At 35.3% G+C, this 21,017-nt stretch overlaps 1 protein-coding gene across 8 annotated transcripts in view; it reads right to left on the bottom strand.

Moving 5' to 3' along the window:
* The window catches only part of SHPRH (SNF2 histone linker PHD RING helicase), an 87,434-nt gene that overhangs the window by 25,093 nt on the left and 41,324 nt on the right, over positions 1-21,017 (bottom strand). For all 8 annotated transcript variants that reach the window (XM_082730349.1, XM_082730351.1, XM_082730352.1 and 5 more), the window contains exons 16-25: positions 20,662-20,754; positions 18,488-18,595; positions 17,377-17,519; positions 15,808-15,981; positions 15,432-15,494; positions 13,646-13,871; positions 11,758-11,901; positions 10,055-10,156; positions 3,187-3,258; positions 56-244 (exon numbers count right to left, since the gene is read on the bottom strand). In XM_082730349.1, coding sequence (XP_082586475.1) covers positions 56-244; positions 3,187-3,258; positions 10,055-10,156; positions 11,758-11,901; positions 13,646-13,871; positions 15,432-15,494; positions 15,808-15,981; positions 17,377-17,519; positions 18,488-18,595; positions 20,662-20,754 — 1,314 coding nt within the window. The remainder of the gene's footprint in view (positions 1-55; positions 245-3,186; positions 3,259-10,054; positions 10,157-11,757; positions 11,902-13,645; positions 13,872-15,431; positions 15,495-15,807; positions 15,982-17,376; positions 17,520-18,487; positions 18,596-20,661; positions 20,755-21,017) is intronic.

The following is a 21,017-nucleotide window of genomic DNA, read 5'->3' as shown; positions in this document are numbered from 1 at the left end:
TGATTGCTACTACATTGCTCTGACTATGCTTCCACATGTTCTTAACCTACTTTACCTTCACAGGGATATCTTCTTCCTGGTTGGCTTTCTCGGAGGTGAAGACATATGAGATTTCTTTGTGAGATGTGGTCTGGCGGCAGATGGCACACTTAATGGAGCTTCTATGAGACCCCACGCTGTACTGCTCAATAATAATTGAAATGCACTCGTTACAGAAACAGTGTCCACAGGTCAGTACTGCCCACTGAAAAAGAAAACACACAGAACATACCTCAGTGAGGCGCTATCAAAGATGCCTTCTAGGGGCACCTGGGTGGCTCAGTGGGTTAAGCCTCTGCCTTCTGCTCAGGTCATGATCTCAGGGTCCTGGGATCAAGTCTTGCATCGGGCTCTCTGCTCAGCAGGGAGCCTGCTTCCCCTCTCTCTCTCTGCCTGCCTCTCTGCCTATTGTGATCTCTGTCTCTCTCTGTCAAATAAATAAATAAATTTAAAAAATCTTAAAATATATAAATATATTAAAAAGAGGATAAGGGAGCATAATTTCACTTCCTGAATATTTTATAATGTTAACACTCTGTAAGTCATAAAAGCTAAGTTGTACTTCAAAATTAACTGTTTTTTAGTTCAACCAGAATATACTTTCAGTCTTTAGTTCTACTCTGTTAGCTTAACAGTCAGTCACCATTATTTTGTAAGAAGTTGGTGTTCTCATTTTGGTATTTAGGAAAAATCCAACCATTGCTTTAGCACTGTAACAGCAGATACAGTAGAGGGACTGAGAACATTAATTTGGAGATATCATCTTCAATATATTCTATATAACTCATTAAATGGATTTCTATCTTTACATGTTACAGTATTTATTATATAGAAAATGAGATGGGCTAGTATCTCAGGTTTATTTAAAAGCAGTTCTAGATATATTAAAAAAAAACCCAAATACCTAAAAAGACATTTTTGAAAACCCCTTTGTCCTACTTCAAGAAACATACAATAGCTCTGACTCTTGGAGGATACCACGGAGACTCCCTAATATTGGCAATGAGGGGTGCAGAAGAGCACCAGTTTTAGGTGAGGGATCAGTTCTAAAAGCTATGGCATCTTATGCAAATAATTTAACTTTTTCACCTGGTAAACAACAAAAACAAAAATTGAGTGGTATTACGAATGACTAGGTTCTAAGCACTAAGCTGTGTTTTTCTAGGAGTCAGAAATGTATGCATATGCACACAAAGAAGCATGGTTGGGCCCATCTGGGGTGCTTTTGCAGGATAGACTAAAAAGTCACTTAGAAAAGAACTCACACTAAGGGAGAAGAATGAGATATATAAACTTGGTTTGAAAATAATTTCTGAGAAGGGGGAGGGGCTTTTGGGGTTTTACTAGCTGAAGCTGTTCATGCTGTTGTCTAGCTGTGCATCTGCTCTCTCATGTCTATTATCGGGAACTGAGGCTGCATTAAAATTAAAGAGCTGTTTAACTAGCAATTTTCTTTTTTTAAATATTTATCTATTTTAGAGAAGGGGGAGCAGCAGGAGGAGAGGGAGAGTCCCAAGCAGACTCCGGGCTAAGCTGGATCCCATGACTCTGAGATCCTAACCTGAGCTGAAACCAAGAGTCTGTTGCTTAACCAACAGAGCCACCCACGTGCCCCTCACTAGAATTTTTGTAAACACAGCAGTATTCTGTACCCTGTGTACCTTCAGTGCCAGTAGGGATGAGGGGCACTTCCTCTACTTGAGAGAACTTTTGTGGCTCATGTGAGCTCAGAGTGGACAAGCCGAAAGTCCATCTATACCTGCAATTCAGAAGAAATCACACACTTGGCTCCAGAGCCTTGGGAGTGACTGGAGGTTGACTGAAGCAGCCCAAACAGAAGACCAGACAAATGGCAATGACTCCAGGGGGTATTAGCCAGTTTATGAGTTATCTCTGACTGATCCTCTAAGTTAGGAGGGGAAGAGGAGAACTGGGAAGATAAAACGATCTAGAGTTCCTACAGATTGCCGTGAGGAACAGAATTCAAAAAGAAAAGTATTGTTACTTTTATTGTATTCTAGTATGTTCTCCTAAATGAAGGAAATATGGATTATATTAAAATTAAATGAAATTATGCATATGAAAGAGCATATTAAAAATTCTAATTCACCCAGTTGTATGAATCTCATTGAAACTAAAAGTAAAAAAGGCACTACTTACCTTTTGATCCTTCCCATTTTTATCATGAATTTTATCATATTTTTACTAGTGATTTTTCTCAGAAATCAGCAGCATCTGTACATTACTATTCTGCTTGATCTCCAAAGTAATACTGGTGCATTTAAGATTTATTATCAATAAAATATCATTTAAAATCCCACTTTTTCATAAATTGTGGAGACCAAAACATACTTTTTGTCTGATTATTGCTGGTCAGAATGTGGAGCTCATATATTTAACTTTTTACTCTTGTTCCATAGAAAAAGGCAGCCAAGAACACTTTTACTCACTTCGATTAAGGAGCAATTAATATATATATACTCTGATATCATAATGATTTATCATACAAAGTAGATTCTACAAAGCAATTGTAGTTTCAAAAATCACAGTTGGTAGGATAAAGAATCTCTTTGAGGAGAACTAATATGGTGCGATTAAGTTTATAGAAATTTGTACACCAATCTTAGAAAGATTTATTCTATTACAATGGCCTTGTAAAAAATCACATCTAAATTTCACTAGGATAGATATTATTTACACTTTAAGGTCTAGTTTTTAAATATTAATAATCCCAAATAGGAACTATGTTACTATACCTTTGCAATAACTTAAGTAAATGTATGATCTATTGTATTTCTATACAACTACCAAATAAACATATTAAACTGACAAAGTCATATTACTTAGACTTGATCTTGTGACTGGAAAAAATATGCAAAACTATGCATTTTCAGTGAAAAATGTGGGGTTATTCTAGAAATACCTTTTCACCTATCACTTAAGAAGGATCACTGTTTAAAGATGTGGCACTAATCTTCTCACTTAACCTTTGGTCCTATTTTTAAGGTGGAGGTCATTTTTGCCTTGGATATAAAATTGTCATGAGAGAAAAAGAGAGCTATTTTATATCTATCTATCTATCTATCTATCTTACACCTTTAAAGGTATAAAGTGTTTTATAAATACATATGTTATTTATTATTTTACCTGTTTTCCCAGCTGCCGAGCACAGATTGGACAAGGTTCTGGATTAATGCCTCCTGATGTTTTATCTTGAGACTGTTCAAAAAAATAATTAAAAAAAGAGATTAGTTGCATTTTAAAATCTGATATGCATTTTACAACTCATTTATTTTTTATAAAAGTAAATGCTGGCAACTGCTATTTAAATAAACTTGATAATTAAGATGACTTACTAATGTATTACTTAATGCTAATATTCCCAGGATTAACAAGTAACATTCACAGAACAAATAAAAAATGCAAATAACTTTCCTTAGAGTTTATTAAAGTTACTATATTACTAATTATTTGTGACTACTGTAAAAGGCAAAGTGAAGAGCAAATTGTGATATAACAGGTAAATTCTCAAAATTTTACATTCAAGCTAGCATTTATTACAAAGAAATAATGTATTATTTTAAAAAATGTAATTTGGAATTCTGAAATAAATGCTCCTTAAAAAATATACAGTCAATATTTATTCTGTACATTTCACTGGACAAGCGATCACAAACTTGGGAAAGGGCAGCATTTATTTACAAATCTCCTTAATGCTAGTTTCTTCTCCATATTCTTTTGTTATCTCATTAAGGCAAAACAAATATCTAGAAAGCAGAAATATCTTTGAGACTCATTTTGCCTGAAAATTATATTGAAGTATAATAGTTCTCTTCAAAATCTCTAAAACTATCTCAAAAATTTTTGAGCTTCAAGAAAGTTACCAAATGGACAGTTTTTAATACTGAGGAAGACCTGAAGGAAAGTAAATTAGACTCAAAGATCACTAAAGTTTTAAAAGTCTTTGGTTTCATTAACCAAATAGTTAAACACTTTAAACAACCCTTTTTCATTATCTCTTGACTTTTGTTTAGTGGGGGAGGGGGGGAGTAAATTGTGCATGGATTCAGCAACTCATGGTTCAAAATAATTCCATTAACGAAAATACAAGGATTTTTTTTTTTAAGTTGAATTATTTTCTTCTATTATTGATTTGTATCAGATAACATAACAAACCACCTAAAGTCTTAGTGGCTAAAACAAACAGGAGTTTCTCATGATTCTACAGGTCAACTGAATAATCTGGGGGTGGGCTGAGTTGTGTGGCGCTGGATGGTCTATTATGGCCTCATGTTGATGTCTAGCAGTCAGCAGACAAGCTGGTCCAGAGAAAGGGTTAAGTGGAGATTTCTGCTCCTGAAGACAGGTAATCTGGGCTGCTTCACAATGACTCAAAGTTCCAAAGAGCAACAAGATTGGCAAACGTCAATGTGCATGTACTCTTCAAATCTGTGTGCTTCTGTCACAGGCCAAAAGCAGGTCATGTGACCAAACCCAGAGTCAGTGTGGGAAATCATCCATGGGCACATACAACAAAGGGCATTATGTAGCATTTTGTAAACAATTTTTCATAATCTACATCACCTCTTCTTTTAAAATTTACTTAAAGTGAGGATTACTATTTTTCCATAAAGGGCCAGGTTGGCTTTGTGGCCATGATTTCAGTTGGAACTCCTCAACTCTGCTAATGTAGCACAAAAGCAGCCATAAACAATATTTTAAGGAATGAGTGTGGCTAGTTTCCAACAAAACTTTACTATAATTACAAAATAGGTAGTGAGCTGGATTTGTCCCATGCATAGTATTTTCAGATCCCTGATTTAAAGTTTTAAATTTCCTCTAAGCACACCTTAGCTACACATTGTCACATGATTTTTATTTTTGTTCAGTTCAGAACATTTTCTAATTTCTGGTGTGATTTCTTTAACTCATGGGTTATTCAAGAGTGTGTTGTTAATTTCTGAACATTTGGGGATTCATATTGATTTCTAACTTAATTCCTTTTGTCAGGAAACATAATCTTGTACAATTTGCATCTTTTACAAGTTTTAAGAGTTGCTCTTTTAACGAGCACAAGGTCTATTTGGGTAAATGTTCCACGTACCCCTAAGAAGAGTGTATTTTGTAGCCTCTATGTCAATTTGGTCATGGCTGTTCAGTGTTCAAATGTTAGATAACCTTACCGATTTCTTCTGTCCATTTGTCTGGACAGAATGGAAGAATCTTATAATAGTTTGCCTGTGCTTACCTTCTTCCTAAGTTATTGTTATGTATTTCAGTTCTGGGTATGTTGTATATCCTACCAAACATCAGCACTCCTGCTTTACACAGGGACCTTTTTTTTTTTTTTTTTTTAAAATTTTATTTATTTATTCGACAGAGAGAGATCACAAGTAGGCAGAGAGGCAGGCAGAGAGAGAGAGGAGGAAGCAGGCTCCCCAAGGAGAGAGGCCGATGCGGGGCTCGATCCCAGGACCCTGGGATCATGACCTGAGCCGAAGGCAGAGGCTTTAACCCTCTGAGCCACCCAAGCGCCCCAGTCAGTGATCTTTTTATTTACCTACATACTTAAGCTTTCTCTTGTCCTGCATTCTTCCCTGTAGTTCTATTCTTCAACCTGGGATAACGTCCCTTTGGTCCAAAGAAGCTCCTTTAATATTTGGTATAGTGTGAGTCTACTGGGAAGGAATTCTTTGAAGTTCCATAACATAAAAACATCTTAATTTCACTTTTAAATACAGCATTTTAAAGATGTTGTTCCACTGTTACCTGGTTACACAGCATAAAGCTACTGAAACCTGGGAACAGTGGAATGCCATCTTTAAAGTGTTAAAGCAAACAGTTCCTCTGTGTAGTCAATAAGGAGAAGGTATACAGTCACCAAATTTTGTCCCAATTCTAGTTGCTTAAAATATATTTTCAGGGTGCCTGGGTGGCTCAGTGGATTAAGCCGCTGCCTTCTGCTCAGGTCATGATCTCAGGGTCCTAGGATCGAGCCCCGCATCAGGCTCTCTGCTCAGCAGGAAACCTGCTTCCCCCCCTCTCTCTGACTCTCTGCCTACTTGTGGTCTCTATCTGTCAAATAAATAAATAAAATCTTAAAAAATATGTATATATATATATTTTTTTTCCCAAGACTTTTGGATTCTCGCAATTTATGATATTCATAGGTGTTCTGAAAAGTTTTATTTTTATTCTGTTAGGGGTTACCTGAGCTTCTTGAACCTATAAGACATTATCTATCTTCAGTTTTGGAAAACTCTCAGCCCTTATCTCTTCAAGTTGCTCTGGTACCATATACCTCTTTTTCTCCTGGAACTTCAATTACATATATTTCAATCATATGGCTGTGTCCCACATCTCTCTCACTATATCCTGTTCTTTATTTTTATTGATATGCTTCTTCAAACTGGGTATTTGTTATTGAACCATACTTGAATTCACTGCTTCTGTCATTTTCTGTGTCTAGTCACTATCCAACCAGTTTTTAAATTTAGATACTAGATTTTGCCTTTCCAAAATGTCCATCTGATTCTATGGTATACATTCCAATTCATTCTATCTATGTTGGCCAGCCTTTCCTCTCTTTGATGTATAAATCACAATTGCTTTAAAGTCCTTTCCTGCTATGTTCACAATCTGGATTATAGATCTGCTTCAATTGTTCATTTTTCCCCTTTTAATTATTGGTCACATTTTCCTGCCTTGCACATCTCTTATAATTTCTTTCTGTATGCCACACTTTTTAGTTTGTTTATATGAAAAAACGCACAGACAACATTAGATGTTATTTTCTTTCATGGAGGATTATTCCTACCCGGTAGGCAGTTAGGTTGAGGGGTGAGTAGCTGATTACCTCAATCTAGTAAAAAACTGAGCTGGTTCCAGGAATGAGTTTTAAGTTTAAAATCAAGCCACCATGGTTTCAAATGTCTCAAGGGTAATAAGACCTGTTATGTGTTTGTTGTTGGGACACTTGCTCCCTTGGGGAGGAACAGTCTCTGAAGTACTGCTGAAACCAAGATTTCACTTTATATTTCTAGTTCAGGCCCAGCTGTCATGAAACCCTATCACTTAGCAAATGAGGAGAGTTTGTCATGCATCTGAAGCTCCTCGAAGTTCCAAAATGTAATACTAGCTCACCTGGCCATCCAAAGTTCCAAGTTTCTTTCTCCTGTTTGAGTCCCTCTGCAATACTGACCTTAATCTCAGCCTGTATCCAGATTCTGCAAATGTTTTCAGGCAAGACAATGGCCAGCAATCTCAGATCACCTAGAAAGAGCTCTTCCTTCCCTGGAATGTCATTTCACCTCAACCTTTTTGCTTCTATAAGACTCCACTGTCTTTAAAAATAGATGTTAATAAGCTAATGGTAAGACATCACTGCTATTCCCATACAGAAGTAGCAGTACCCAGACAGACTAAGAAAGATCTCATGTGGTTGCTTAGTATTCAGAAAATTTCTTCTGAAGAACTTATTTTTTTAAACTGAGATATAATCGACACATAACATATTAATTTCAGGTATAACAGTGATTCAATGTATGTTTACTGGGAGACCTTCCTTATGCTTTGAAATCTTACTGGAAATTGACCAATTTTTTGTTACCCAACACTGAAAATTGCTGATCAATAATATAACACGTTCATCTTTAAATTTCTTCAGAACTCTTGAATGTATGCCATTCTATTATTTTTTTTTTTTTTAAGATTTTATTTATTTGCCAGAGATCACAAGCAGGCAGAGAGGCAGGAAGAGAGAGAGAAAGAGAGGAGGATGCAGGCTCCCAGCTGAGCGGAGAGCCCGTTACGGGACTTGATCCCAGGACTCTGGGATCATGACCTGAGCCGAAGGCAGAGGCTTTAACCCTCTGAGCCACCCAGGTGCCCTGCCATTTTATTATTTTAAGTGATCAATTAAATTCCTTGAGGCCAAGGACCAAGTCTGTCTATCTCAAGCTCCCACTATAATGCATAAACATCTCAGGTGCTCAATAAGTATCCGCTGACTGCCAGAAAATGTAAAAATTTGTTTCGCTTATTTTTTATTCAACTAAACAGTGATATAAAATTGGGATTATACTCCATTTATAATTTTATTTTTTAAATTTTATTTATTTCTTTCTCTCAACTTTCTAACATGAGCATTCTCTTATTTATTTTCTGAAGACACCATTTATAATATTTGTATCATAATTTCATTTTAACAATAATCCATGACTTTATATGTAAATATTGAACTTTTTTTGGACACTTAGTCTTCTAGTTTATTATTATTACAAACAAGACTACAGTAACTATCCTTTAATCTAATTCACTCCCCAAATTTCTATTTACTTAGAATACTCAGGAAAAAGTTTTAAGAATTACTGAGTTAAAGGATATGAATTCTCTAAAATTGTTAATACATGTTAAAATATTTTCAGGAAAGGGCTATATAAATTTATTGTTATTGGTAATACATGAAATATCCATTCACTGCCCTTTCACCTCTGTGGAGTGTTATTTTAAAAATCTCTGCCTATTTGTTGGCAGGAAATGGTATCAGCTTAATATGATTATTCTTCATAATATTTTTTCTTTTATTATTAGCTGAATTTGATCTTCTAGGCAGATTATATATCCTTAGAATTTTAATTTTTTAAAAAATGATTCAATAAATACAGGATATCAATTTGTATCCTATAACTAACAATTAACTATCTCTTAGTTTTGACTTTCACATTTAAAGTACAGAAATCTAACATTTAAAAAACTCACATTCAGGAATATCAAAAAGTTTTTTCCAAACGTTACTTCTCTAATGCTAGAATTTTGTGAGACTGACTTTTAAAAGTTTTCTCCATCTAGGGGCACTTAGTCAGCTAAATGTCATACTGTTGATTTCAGCTCAGGTTATGATATTGGGCTATGAGTGGCGGGGCTCTGTACTTAGCGTGGAGTCTGCTTGAGATTCTCTCTTTCCTTCTCCCTCTGCCTCCCCCTCCCCATAAGATTGTTCGCTCTCTCTCTCTCAAATAAATAAGTCCTAAAAAAAAAAAAGTTCCCCCACATCTTTTTTTCCTGCCAGGATAATACTAGTAGTCATCACAGTAATATCAGTAACAATAGGATACTAATAGCAAAGACCTAGAAAGTGCATAGTAAGTCAGAAACAGCTCTAGCACTTCATATATAATTCATACAGTCCTCAAGAGAGCCCTACAAGGTAATGTTGTTATTCTTATTTTATAGATGAGGCAAAGAGAGGTAAATAACTTGAATAAAGTCCCATATGTAGGAAAGAGTGGTGTCAAGATCCAAACCTGAACTGCCTAGGTCCCAAGACCATCTTCTCAACTACCATGGTATTTTACTTATAATGAATGTCCAACTTCTCATTTTATCATCACTGGGATTTACTGATTCACTTATATGTATTTTGTATCCATTTTCAGGACCAACTCTAGTCTACTGCTTTCCTTCATTTGTTCTATCCAAAAATCTATTATATCTCTTTCTGGTAAGGTACTGCCAACAGCCATTTATCCTTGCAATAAGATGGAACTACATTGATCACAACTCAGAAAATGTGGTTTGAATTACAGTAATTTATCATTACATTTTGTGATTTAGTAGCTTCCAAACATTTTATAGTTCCAAATAACAAATTTTAAAAAATCCATTATGTATTAATGAATGCACATATAAGTATATATAGATTATGCATTTTTTGCCCAAAGGTGGCTATACTTCCACTATTCAAGGCTTTGAATGAAAGTCTGTTTATACTGTTTTATACTCTAGAGTGCATACCTTTTACATAATCTGTGTAACTTAAATATTCTATAGGTCACCTGTTGTGATCTGTGCAGTTACTACAGATATGACTAGTGTTCTGACTGGTATAATTAACACAAACAAAAGATTAAAGAAAACCCTGTATCATTATGTGATTAACAGATTAAATGGAAGGAGTCACAAAGGTTTATTTGATATACAGCATGGGAAAAAGTAGCATCTTTAAACACAATACCTTCTCCAAGTTTGTTAGGTAAAGAAGCTGCCCAAGCTTTTTCTGAAGCTGTGAAGTAGCAACAGCTTTATCATTTAGTAGTTTTATGCGATTTTGTTCTACCTAAAAAGCAAAACAATAAAACTTTTTATTCTCTCTCTTAGAAAGATGATAAAGTTATATTAAACATGTCAATGGGTTTAATAAAAATAGGACACACTTAAATTATTGTGTCCTATTTTTAGAAAATCCATTGACATGTGAAAACTCGAATTTGCAAAATGGATAGTAGATATTTTAAAAGGAAATAACACACACACACACACACACACACACACAGCTCTACAGAAGACAAAATTCAGTACAAAATTCTTTTAAACAGGAAGTTTCTGCATGCACTTGAAATTGGTTAAAAATCAACCTGAATTCTATTTATGTACCATTTTTCAGTAATGTATCTATGGGATAGAGAAAAACTAAAACATCTGCTGCTTTGGTCTAAGTGATTTTAGGACACCCAGGGAGCACTCTCCCTTCACATGCCATTCACACCTACACCCATACCCCTTCCCAGCAGACAGACAATGATGAAAATAGTAGAAACGAGTAGACAGACGATTACGAAAATAAGATTATGAAATTAAGAAATTTGGTTACGAGGAAAAAACTACTGATAATTTATATTTTAAATTCTCAGATAGTATAAAATGAGTATTTTTAAATTTTTCTAAGGTAGTTTCCAAGCTTTATAGGAAGAGAAAGACTTAAAAGTTAAAACACATAGGGGCATTTGAGCGGCTCAGTCTTTATTAAGTGCCAGATTCTTGATCTTAAATCAGGTCTTGATCTAGGGGTCATGAATTCAAGCCCCCGTGCAGCTTATTTAAAGAAAACAAAACAACCCCCCCCCCCACATACAACGAATAAAACTATAAAGGAAATTATATTTTAATATGGGAGATAAAGATTGGGAGAGTCATTTTTTTTAATCCTGGGATATAAAGAGGGATTTATTAGAAGAAAGCTGTCAATATCTGTTCATTAGTAGCAAAGGAAAAGTGCAAAAGAAAAGTTTTTTTTTTTTTTTAAAGATTTCATTTATTTATTTTGACAGAGAGATCACAGTAGTCAGAGAGGCAGGCAGAGAGAGAGAGAGAGGGAAGCAGGCTCCCTGCCGAGCAGAGAGCCCGATGCGGGACTGGATCCCAGGACCCTGAGATCATGACCTGAGCCGAAGGCAGCGGCCTAACCCACTGAGCCACCCAGGCGCCCCAAAAGAAAAGTTTTTTTTTTTTTTTTTTCCCAAAAGAAAAGTTTTTGATTGTTCTTACCTTGCACTCTCTTACGGAAGGTAAGAACAATCAAAAACTTTTCTTTTGCACTTTTCCTTTGAAAAAACTGAAATAAGAAGGAGATATGTCTAAAAACTGACTGAGATCCTCTTTAGATTCTGGCATACAGAAGGTGCTCAGAAACACAAGAATATGCAATCTGAAGAGAACAAATGAACCCAAATAGTGAATTCTATGCATGTATTAGATACAACATTGTTCCTTCTTGTCCATTTTGACATATAAAACCAAACACTTTTATACGGCTCAGACTAAGAGCAGAGATTAAGTACATTCTTATGGAAGAGATCACTGTCCTGACTCTTCTATGAACTTTGGATTTTTGTGACATCTATAGGCTGTGTTCTTTTTTTTAATTTACTTGCAAATTACCTCATGTGGTTCAATGATATGAAGAACAGGTGGATTAGGCTTTGGCTCCTTAGGATGACGTACTCTTAACCGTTCTGTAGCCATTGCAAGTTCATCAATAGCAGATACACGATTCCTCAGAGCCATCCAATACTCATGAAGCAACTAGGAAAACAGAAAACACAAAGGCAGTGGTAATTAATGCACAGAATTAAAACTAGTTAAAACCACCAAAATGTGCCATGATCAAAAGTCTTCAGTGAGGTCTAAGATATATATATTTTTTTCACTAAGTGTCTAAGACACAAGCAATTTTGGGGCCATTTTTTAGGATGAGGTTGTATGACTGAATAACTCCACAGGCCACTATAGAATATTTAACCTTTAGAATCCTAGGAACAGAATACCCAAAGAAGTTTGGTGGGACCACAGACCTTTATACGTCAATATTAGCCTGGCGGAATCTCTGCTTTAAGAAACATTTTTCATTATAAAATATTTCATATTTTCAAAATAATATGTATATATGACAATGAGCATACTAAAATATACAACTGAGTACTCAACATCCAGTTTAAGAAAGAGAACAATACCAATGCCTTGGAAAGTCTCTGTTTCTGGATCAACTGCATCCCTCTTTCCTCACACATTCTTCCTTTAAGCCCCTACAATGGACTAACCACTACTCTGAATTGGACTTATTCTGTACTTTTCATTTGAGTCATAGTAATCTACATATTCTTAATAATTTGGTTATACATGTTTCTAAAATTTATGGAAATGTTATCAGTCAGTATAAAATCTTTGATATGCTTTTTTCACTAACATTATGCTCTGAGGTAGACCCTGAGTGATGTGTGTAACAGTAGCTTATTAATTTGCATTGGTGTATTAGAGTTCCGTCTGCAAGTTAAAAAGAAAAAAAAAACTCACAAAGATCTGAAAAAACTGCATGATAGGCAATCCTCTAAGACATAGTATATAATCAAAATAAGCCCAGAGGTAAAATGCAGGGTCAACTGGACACTGTATATAGCACTGTCTTCCAATCGCTTGCTGTAATTATGTGTTAATATGCATTTGCATTTAGAATAATAATGTGAGAAGAAAAAAATTATTATGAATCAATGATTTCAACTATAAAAGTATTATCCCCCAATTTATCAAACATATGAGATGATAGTACCAATAGAATATTTTCTTTTTCTGGATAGAAATTTTCATCTTGCTTTAAAAGAACTTCAGATTTTTAAAGAAGACATAAATGGAATTATAATATTATAAATAAAGCAGTTCTTTCATTTTCTCACCCATCTCACCTGTAAAACAGGATAATGGATAACAAATTCAAATACAAAGAATAATTCAAAATTAATGAATTTTGGCATCTCAATCAAGTACAAAGTTGTGATATGATAAAATTATCAAAATATAAATATAAAGGGCTACTTTCTACTTTATTAACTGCAATGGTTTCCAGCCTTGTAGGTTGAGAAATATTTACCATGTTCTCTAATCTTCAAAGTTATTGATGTTTGGTTGTTATTCACAGAGCAAAAGCAAAGCAAAACAAAACACAACAAAAACAAACAAAACTCTAATTTCACAGAATTGCAGTGTAAGATCAAGCTAATAGAAGGAAACACTTTCACAGCTAAATAAAAGGCTTCATACCAATTTCATTTTAATAATGACTTCTTTTTAGCAATTTAATATATAGAAGTAGATTATTTGTTCAGCATTATTTTTCATTAAAATTATTACATTTTAGGGAAACAGAAATTATGATACCTCAAGACTCTAAAGCAGATTTTTAGAAACTCTGAAAAGAGCAAAGAAAAGTAGTAATTCAAATTAATATAGAAAAGAAAAAATTTAATGTTGGAAAAAAGAAATTGAAATGTTGTACCTTATATTCTTTCTTCCATGCTTCAAAAAGGTCCATTGAAGTACTTCCTTCATCAATGAATTCAACATCAAATCTGTGTGACTTTGCAAATGACAGCAATGCTTTCATAGATCGTTCTGTCTCACTTACTGCCCACAGACCCCGGCTAGTGGTGGGTATTCGATCATCCACCAACCCTTCTTCATCTTCTATCATCTCCTCAAATATTGCAGTCTGGCCTTTGACACTGAAAACATGTAAGAACAAAACAACAGTGGGTTAATAAGCATTGCGAAAGTCCTATTGGCAGAGTCAATAGAGAAACAAGTCTTTGGAAGACCATAGCAATTCTAAAAATGCTGGAGGCCTTATAAATTTGTCCAGTATCTTGGTATCAATCTGATGTAATAAAAAATGGCTATAAATTTTTATGCTAAAATCTAGCTCTGAGAATTATCACAATACAAAACACAAACTTACCACCACTACCACCCATGCAAAAGCAAAACAAAACAAAAACACTGGACAATCTCAAAGGACACCATCAATCTCTTTTTTTTAAGGCAATCAGAACTTAGCCTTTTCTCAATTTGTTTGTAAAACAGGAATAATTTTGCTAATACCATAGCTATTATGCACTCACTGCTTGACACAGGATGGTAACTTCCAATTTGTGTTGGAGAAAGTATATTAATGAAAGCTAACCTTTTACAGAACTCTTACTATGTATCACACACTATGCTAAGCAATTATGTGCATTTTAAAATTTAATATTCATTGTGTATATATACCACATCTTCTTTATCCATTCATCTGTTGATGGACATCTAGGTTCTTTCCATAGTTTGGCTATTGTGGACATTGCTGCTATAAACATTTGGGTGCACGTGCCCCTTTGGATCACTACGTTTGTATCTTTAGGGTAAATATCCAGTAGTGCAATTGCTGGGTCATAGGGCAGTTCTATTTTCAACATTTTGAGGAACCTCCACGCTGTTTTCCAGAGTGGTTGCACCAGCTTGCATTCCCACCAACAGTGTAGGGCAGCCATCAAAAGAAATGAAATCTTGCCTTTTGCGACAACATGGATGGAACTAGAGCGTATCATGCTTAGCGAAATAAGTCAAGCAGAGAAAGACAACTATCATATGATCTCCCTGATATGAGGAAGTGGTGATGCAACATGGGGGCTTAAGCGGGTAGGAGAAGAATCAATGAAACAAGATGGGATTGGGAGGGAGACAAACCATAAGTGACTCTTAATCTCACAAAACAAACTGAGGGTTGCTGGGGGGAGGGGCGTTGGGAGAAGGGGGGTGGGGTTATGGACACTGGGGAGGGTATGTGCTTTGGTGAGTGCTGTGAAGTGTGTAAACCTGGCGATTCACAGACCTGTACCCCTGGGGATAAAAATATATGTTTATAAAATTTAATATTCATAAAAAATTCAATGAGGTAAGTATTGGTTTGTCATTTCATGAATGAGGATACTGAGATTTACAGAGGCAATCTGCCCACAAGAGTGGGCAGGGATTCGAGCTGAAATGTGTCAGACTTGAAAGTCTGTCAGTCCACTAAAATGTCCCTTCCTAACGTATTACTAAAGGACATGAGCATCCAGGGGTAATTTCTGTGTAAGTGAAACTGAACATGTTAAATGATCACATGCTAAAATTCACTGAACTCATGTAATTAAAGAAAAAACACAGGAGGGTTACTGTGAGGAAAACATACAATCTTATAAAATCAAAACACCAAGTCTTGTAAACATTTCATTCTCCTGATGGTTATCAATCAGAGAACTCACGTGTGGGAAAACAGCTTTGATTCATACTCTGTGAACAATTCATCAGCCTTACAAAAGACACAGCTGAAAAAGAAATGACCAGAGAAATATTTACAAACATAACTAGCAATTGGCTAATTTCTACAAGACTTAGTATTTTACACTTCATTTTTTCTTTACAGCACACATACCATTTAAGAAAAAAAAATACACAGTTTTCAGTATGTGGTCCTTGAAGAGTTTTTTAAAAGTTAGATTAATAATATATTTCCTTCCACTTCTGTTTGGATTTAAATGAAAAAACTTTTATTAGATGAGTCACTGTTTCTTCTTTCAGAAGACATCTAGCTGAATGGAACTGACTCCATTTCATTGCATGACTGGTCTTATTACCTACCAGTTGAGAGGAAGTCTGGTTGGTCGGAGGTGGCAGATTGTTGCCGATTCAATAACATTACGAGATGGAGGCCCCTCCAGGTTTTTTACAGCTTCTCTTACTAGCTTCTGGAATTTATTTAGCTCCTCCATTTGTGTTGTAAGTAAGAACTGAAGACCTCTGCAGTCATGGAACCTGATTCACATCACCAGCATCACCCAAGACACAAAGAAAAGAAGAGTAGGTCAATTTCCTCAAAACCAGAAAATGGTTGCCAAATAAAATATTCAAGAAACTGTGCAACATTTTACCTAGCCTACCTTGAGTGAATTTATCTTAGTAGTATGTTCAATCTACTGGCAGACAAGGTATAATAACATTGGGTTTACTACAAAAGATATCAAAATTTTGATAGTGTGTCCTCAGGAACTGAAACAAAGTCTACAAAATCTGTCTCTGTCTCAGTATCTTTTGAAAGAACAAGGCTGCCATACTGTTTCTTTGTTACTACTGACTATAAATAAGTTCTGCTGGCAGAACACATCAGTATTTAGCTTTAAAACTGGATAAAATGAATCATGACTTAAAATGACAACTTATCCTGGAATGGTGACTCTCGGGTTAAACAGAGAAAAAGGAAGTGCACTCAAGAGTATATTGTACTCCATACACCTCAGAAATGAAGCCTGTCAAGTTGTATGGTGAAAAACATGATGACTATATATCTAAATTAGCAATGACACATGGAAAATCTAGCACATCTTCTTAAGATTTTAGCACACATTTAGAAAGTCTTTTGAAAGAATAAAAAACTTTAAAACATTTTAAAGATATTCTTATGCTGAATTTTTCACTGAAAACCAACATTAATCCAAGACTTTATACTGGGATGTGATCTGAGAAGCAATAAAAGCTCTCTCTCTGTCCCCTTCCTGGAATCAACAGTCCTGCCACAATACTTCAAGTTCCCACATTAGACTGACATTCCTTTGGGTTAAATAACTGCGGATACTTTTTATAAAGAATAAGTTTGGTCTTTGGGAAGAATTATTCACCATTTATACAATAAAGAGCAATAATTCAACTTACCTACAAAGACCCTGAAGAATGATGAGGGTTAATGAGAAGAAAAAAGATGGGGGAAAGAGCAGGTAACTCTACAACATAAAACCTGGGCCACTGTTGTGCTATGATGCTTAGCTCATCGGGGATGAATTACACAGTGGAAGCATAAATGTCTTACCTCAAGGACAACTTTCTCCGAAAACAAAGTCTACTTCAAGACTTTGCTTAGAGTTGGCTTTGGTATATCCAACAAAGATAAAATAAATATTTTATCTTTAAGCAGATTAAAAAAACACTAAAAACGAACTGTTTAAAAATGACTAATACACAGAAGAAAGACAGTTTTCTTCTTTCAGACTTATAGATACCTAGTGTTTGTTTGAAATGTATTTTTACAATATGTAAAATCCAGATGTTCATAACCACAATATGTTCTGACAGTTAACTGTACCTCTTAACAACAAATGATCTGAATATTTTGGGTCATTACTCATAAAGTTATCCTATTTTGTACTACTTTCTTACTTCTCTGACATAGAAAGCTTGTCAATTTGTTGCTTGTAGTTGCTCGTTATTTCATTTCGCACTCGCTGAACAAGTTCCTCATCAATAGCAAATTCTATTGCTCTGTGGATCACATTCAGCCACCAAGGAGAATTAGAATAAATCTGTAAAAAAAGACAACAGCTCATCAATTCATGTTTTTTCAGTGCTCACTCACTATGTTTTTCTATCACTGGGAAAGATGTTGTGAAAGTCAAAGGAAGCAATAAATGTTAGTCTAAAGAAAATTGTAACAGTGGGGGACACAAGTCGGGGAGACACACTCTATATAGAAAGGGTGTGTACAAGTTTTGCATACATAATTAAAGAGAATACCTCTTGCCTGACTACTGTGGATGAATGAGAATTTACTGTATATATATTTGTGTAACACAGTTGTGCTAAAAAAATAATTACCAAAATGAAAACTCGGTATTCACTGTTTATATTTGAAAAGGTGAAGAGATCTTTCTCAGCATAATAAAGACATCCTGCTAATCTTCAACTAATTGGACTAGATTCTACTCAATAATACTCTACAATTACTAGCAAAATTATATACCTGAATACTAAATAATGAATTACGTTGAATAAAGTGTGGAGTAACTGGTTAAAATAAAAAAGGCCGTGTGTTCTATGGTAGCCTCCTCTTTAGGCTTGCTACTGATTTCATAAAAGTAAAATTTTAGAAATGACAAGCACGTACCCCATAAGAAAAATACCATGTTTCTAATGTTCTAATATCTTTAAAGAAAAGATTTTGGAAACATACACATCTAAGATCAAAAGGAGGTTACAGAAGTCTTTACTTTCTTCAAAAGACAACTTATTGTCTACACAAGATTAGAGAAAACCCATCATAGCTTAGAAAAAAAAGAAAGAGAACAACTTCCAAATAGGTGATTTATCTATACATCTGTTCATTCAGTTAACAAATGCTGTGAACAGCACATATTTTTTATTACTGGAAGGGCACCCTTGTGCTATGAATTCCAAGATGAGTAAGAAAGTTCAAGTTCTCCTCCAAACCAAGACAAAATCCAAAATGCTATATGGAGACAGACAGGTATGAAAAGTCGTTCTTGGGGTCTACCTTTCTCTGGAGCTCCCGTATGGTCTGCTGCACGGGCTGCAGAGCCTGCTGGGCTTCAGCCACTTCTGTGTTACACTTGCTCATATAATGCTCTCGCAGCTGTTTGGCCTGTGGTGAAAAAGGAAAGAGATGTCAACTTTCATTCTAGGTCTAGAACATAATTCACTATAATGCTGTAATAACATGGTATATTTTAGATAGGCAAAGCTACTTAACACAGTTTAAGCACAGAGTTCCATAAGGATACTGTCAAGAACTGAGAGCCAAGCTGGAAATTCCCAAGACAGATATTAAAGAGACCACACTTACTTGTTAAGTAACAAATTTAAGAATCCCAAGGGTCTGCTTCCTAAATTTCTATCTAATTTTTTAATTTTAAAAAAGGGGGGGATAGGAAGAATATTAATATTTCAAAGCATGAGGCAAAGCATCTTTTAGAATTTGTCTTATTTAGTTATTACAACTATTTGGAATTACTTCAGTTTGGAAATAATACTTGAGAGTATATAGTAACATAGGTGTTGTGGACATGGGATAGTGGGAGGAAAACCAGAAAGGCTCCTGAACAAAAAATTCTAACCCTTCCACTTAGAGGTGGGTTGACCCACATGAAATTGCCAACTCTAGACCTTTGGACTTACAAAAAATTGCAATTTCATGGGGTTCAACGGAATAGCTACATCTCTTTGGACTAGCCATTTTACTTCTCTAGGCTTCTGTTACTGTATTTGCAAATGTGGTGGCTGAAATAGATGATTTCTTGGATCTGTGATTTCATATTCTTTGGGAGACAAAAATGATAACATGGTCCTCCTTGGAAATCTATCCACCCAGTGTGACACATTTTTTCTTTCCCTTCTCCCACGATGCATTTTTCATTTTCCTGTCACAACCTTCCAATTAATTTTCATTAAAATTCCTTGGCTATAATTATTTGGTCATTAGAGCTATCTACTAATAGACTGGACAGTCTCCCAGAATTTCCTGTCGCTGAAGGTATTTAAACAAGTGACTGATTTTATGTAAGATTAGATGCCTGCCATGGGAATGAGAGTTCACTTAAAAATCTCCGATACTTAGGGTCATCTGCCTTTGGCTCAGGTCATGGATGCCAGGGTCCTGGGATAGAGCTCCACGACAGGCTCCCCGCTCAGTGGGAAGCCTGCTTCTCCCTTTCCCACTCCCCCCGTTTGTGTTCTCTCTCTCACTGTGTCTCTGTCAAATAAATAAATCAAATCTTTTTAAAAAATGTTAAAAAACCCCTCCAATACTTAGACTGTCATCTAACATTAAGAAAGGGCTGTACATACTTACACAATCTCACTTTGTATCTTAATTAAAATAAAAAAGGTCTCACTTACAGGTTAAATTCACTTCAAACATATCTATTATTCTCTTGATTTTAGTTTCATCATCTCTGACTTTTATTTTTTATTTTTAAAGATTTTTTATTTATTTATTTGACAGAGAGAGATGACAAGCAGGCAGAGAGAGGGGAGGAAGCAGGCTCGCGGGGCTCGATCCCAGGACCCCGGGATCATGACCTGAGCCGAAGGCAGCGGCTTAACTCACTGAGCCACCCAGGCGCCCCCATCTCTGACTTTTAAAAAGGCAAAAATCCATGGGGGAATTAGCACAATATGCTCATTAACTAATTACAGTGAAATGATTTACACCATCCTTTCCAATGAGGAAAGACTCACTGCAGGACGAACTTCTTTGAGAGGACCTAAGAAATACCACCAACACACCAAGTTTATTTCAGCAATACATAAAAAGGTAGAGGAAGCACAAAATGTTTTATTTTTACTAAACCACATCTTTTGATGAGATCAATAAGTTCTTTCTTTCTTTCTTTTTCTACGTGTTCCTTCCTTTTGTTTTCTATGTGCTGCTGGCTACCAACAGCCATATCTATAAAAACAGTTACCATGTAATTTCAAGTAGATCACAAGAGAAGCAAAATAACATGGAGTACTGCAATTCTCTTCTATCCAAAATCACCAAAGCAAAATTTGGAAAATAAAAGCAGCAGGAAAACATACAATTACTTTCATTTAGATGTTGAATGCCCTAGGAAATATTAACGATATGGAGGACAAAAATCTGAAAAAAACAAAAACAAAAACAAAAAAAACCCAAATCCTTTACAGACAGAACAAAAAAACAATTACCTCTTCCTCAAGTCTGCCATCTCGTAAGGTAGGAGGTATTCCTGGGTGTTTGGCTACCAACAGTTCCATCAAGTTATGGGTAGCATGAAGTCTCTACAAACACACAAAAGGCAGTAATTTTGAGAGCCAATGCAGTGGATTCTAAAGGAGGAATCTACTATTAATATGGCATAGAGAATACTAACACCACGACAAGATCAGGTCATTGAAAACTTTTCCTCTAACACAATTTGAGCACCAACCTCCTCAGAGAAAACCAAAACCAGTTTCACAGTAAAGGTCTTAATTCATGATGGCATAAACTGTCTTCAATTAAAATACACTGTCTTAAAAAATATTATGAAATATGTCTATGC

This window comes from Mustela nivalis, assembly GCF_964662115.1.
Source record: "Mustela nivalis genome assembly, chromosome: 5".
In the NCBI taxonomy this organism is placed as follows: Eukaryota; Metazoa; Chordata; class Mammalia; order Carnivora; family Mustelidae; genus Mustela; species Mustela nivalis.
The sequence above is the reverse complement of the archived record's forward strand: the minus strand, read 5'-3'. Positions and strand labels throughout refer to the sequence as shown.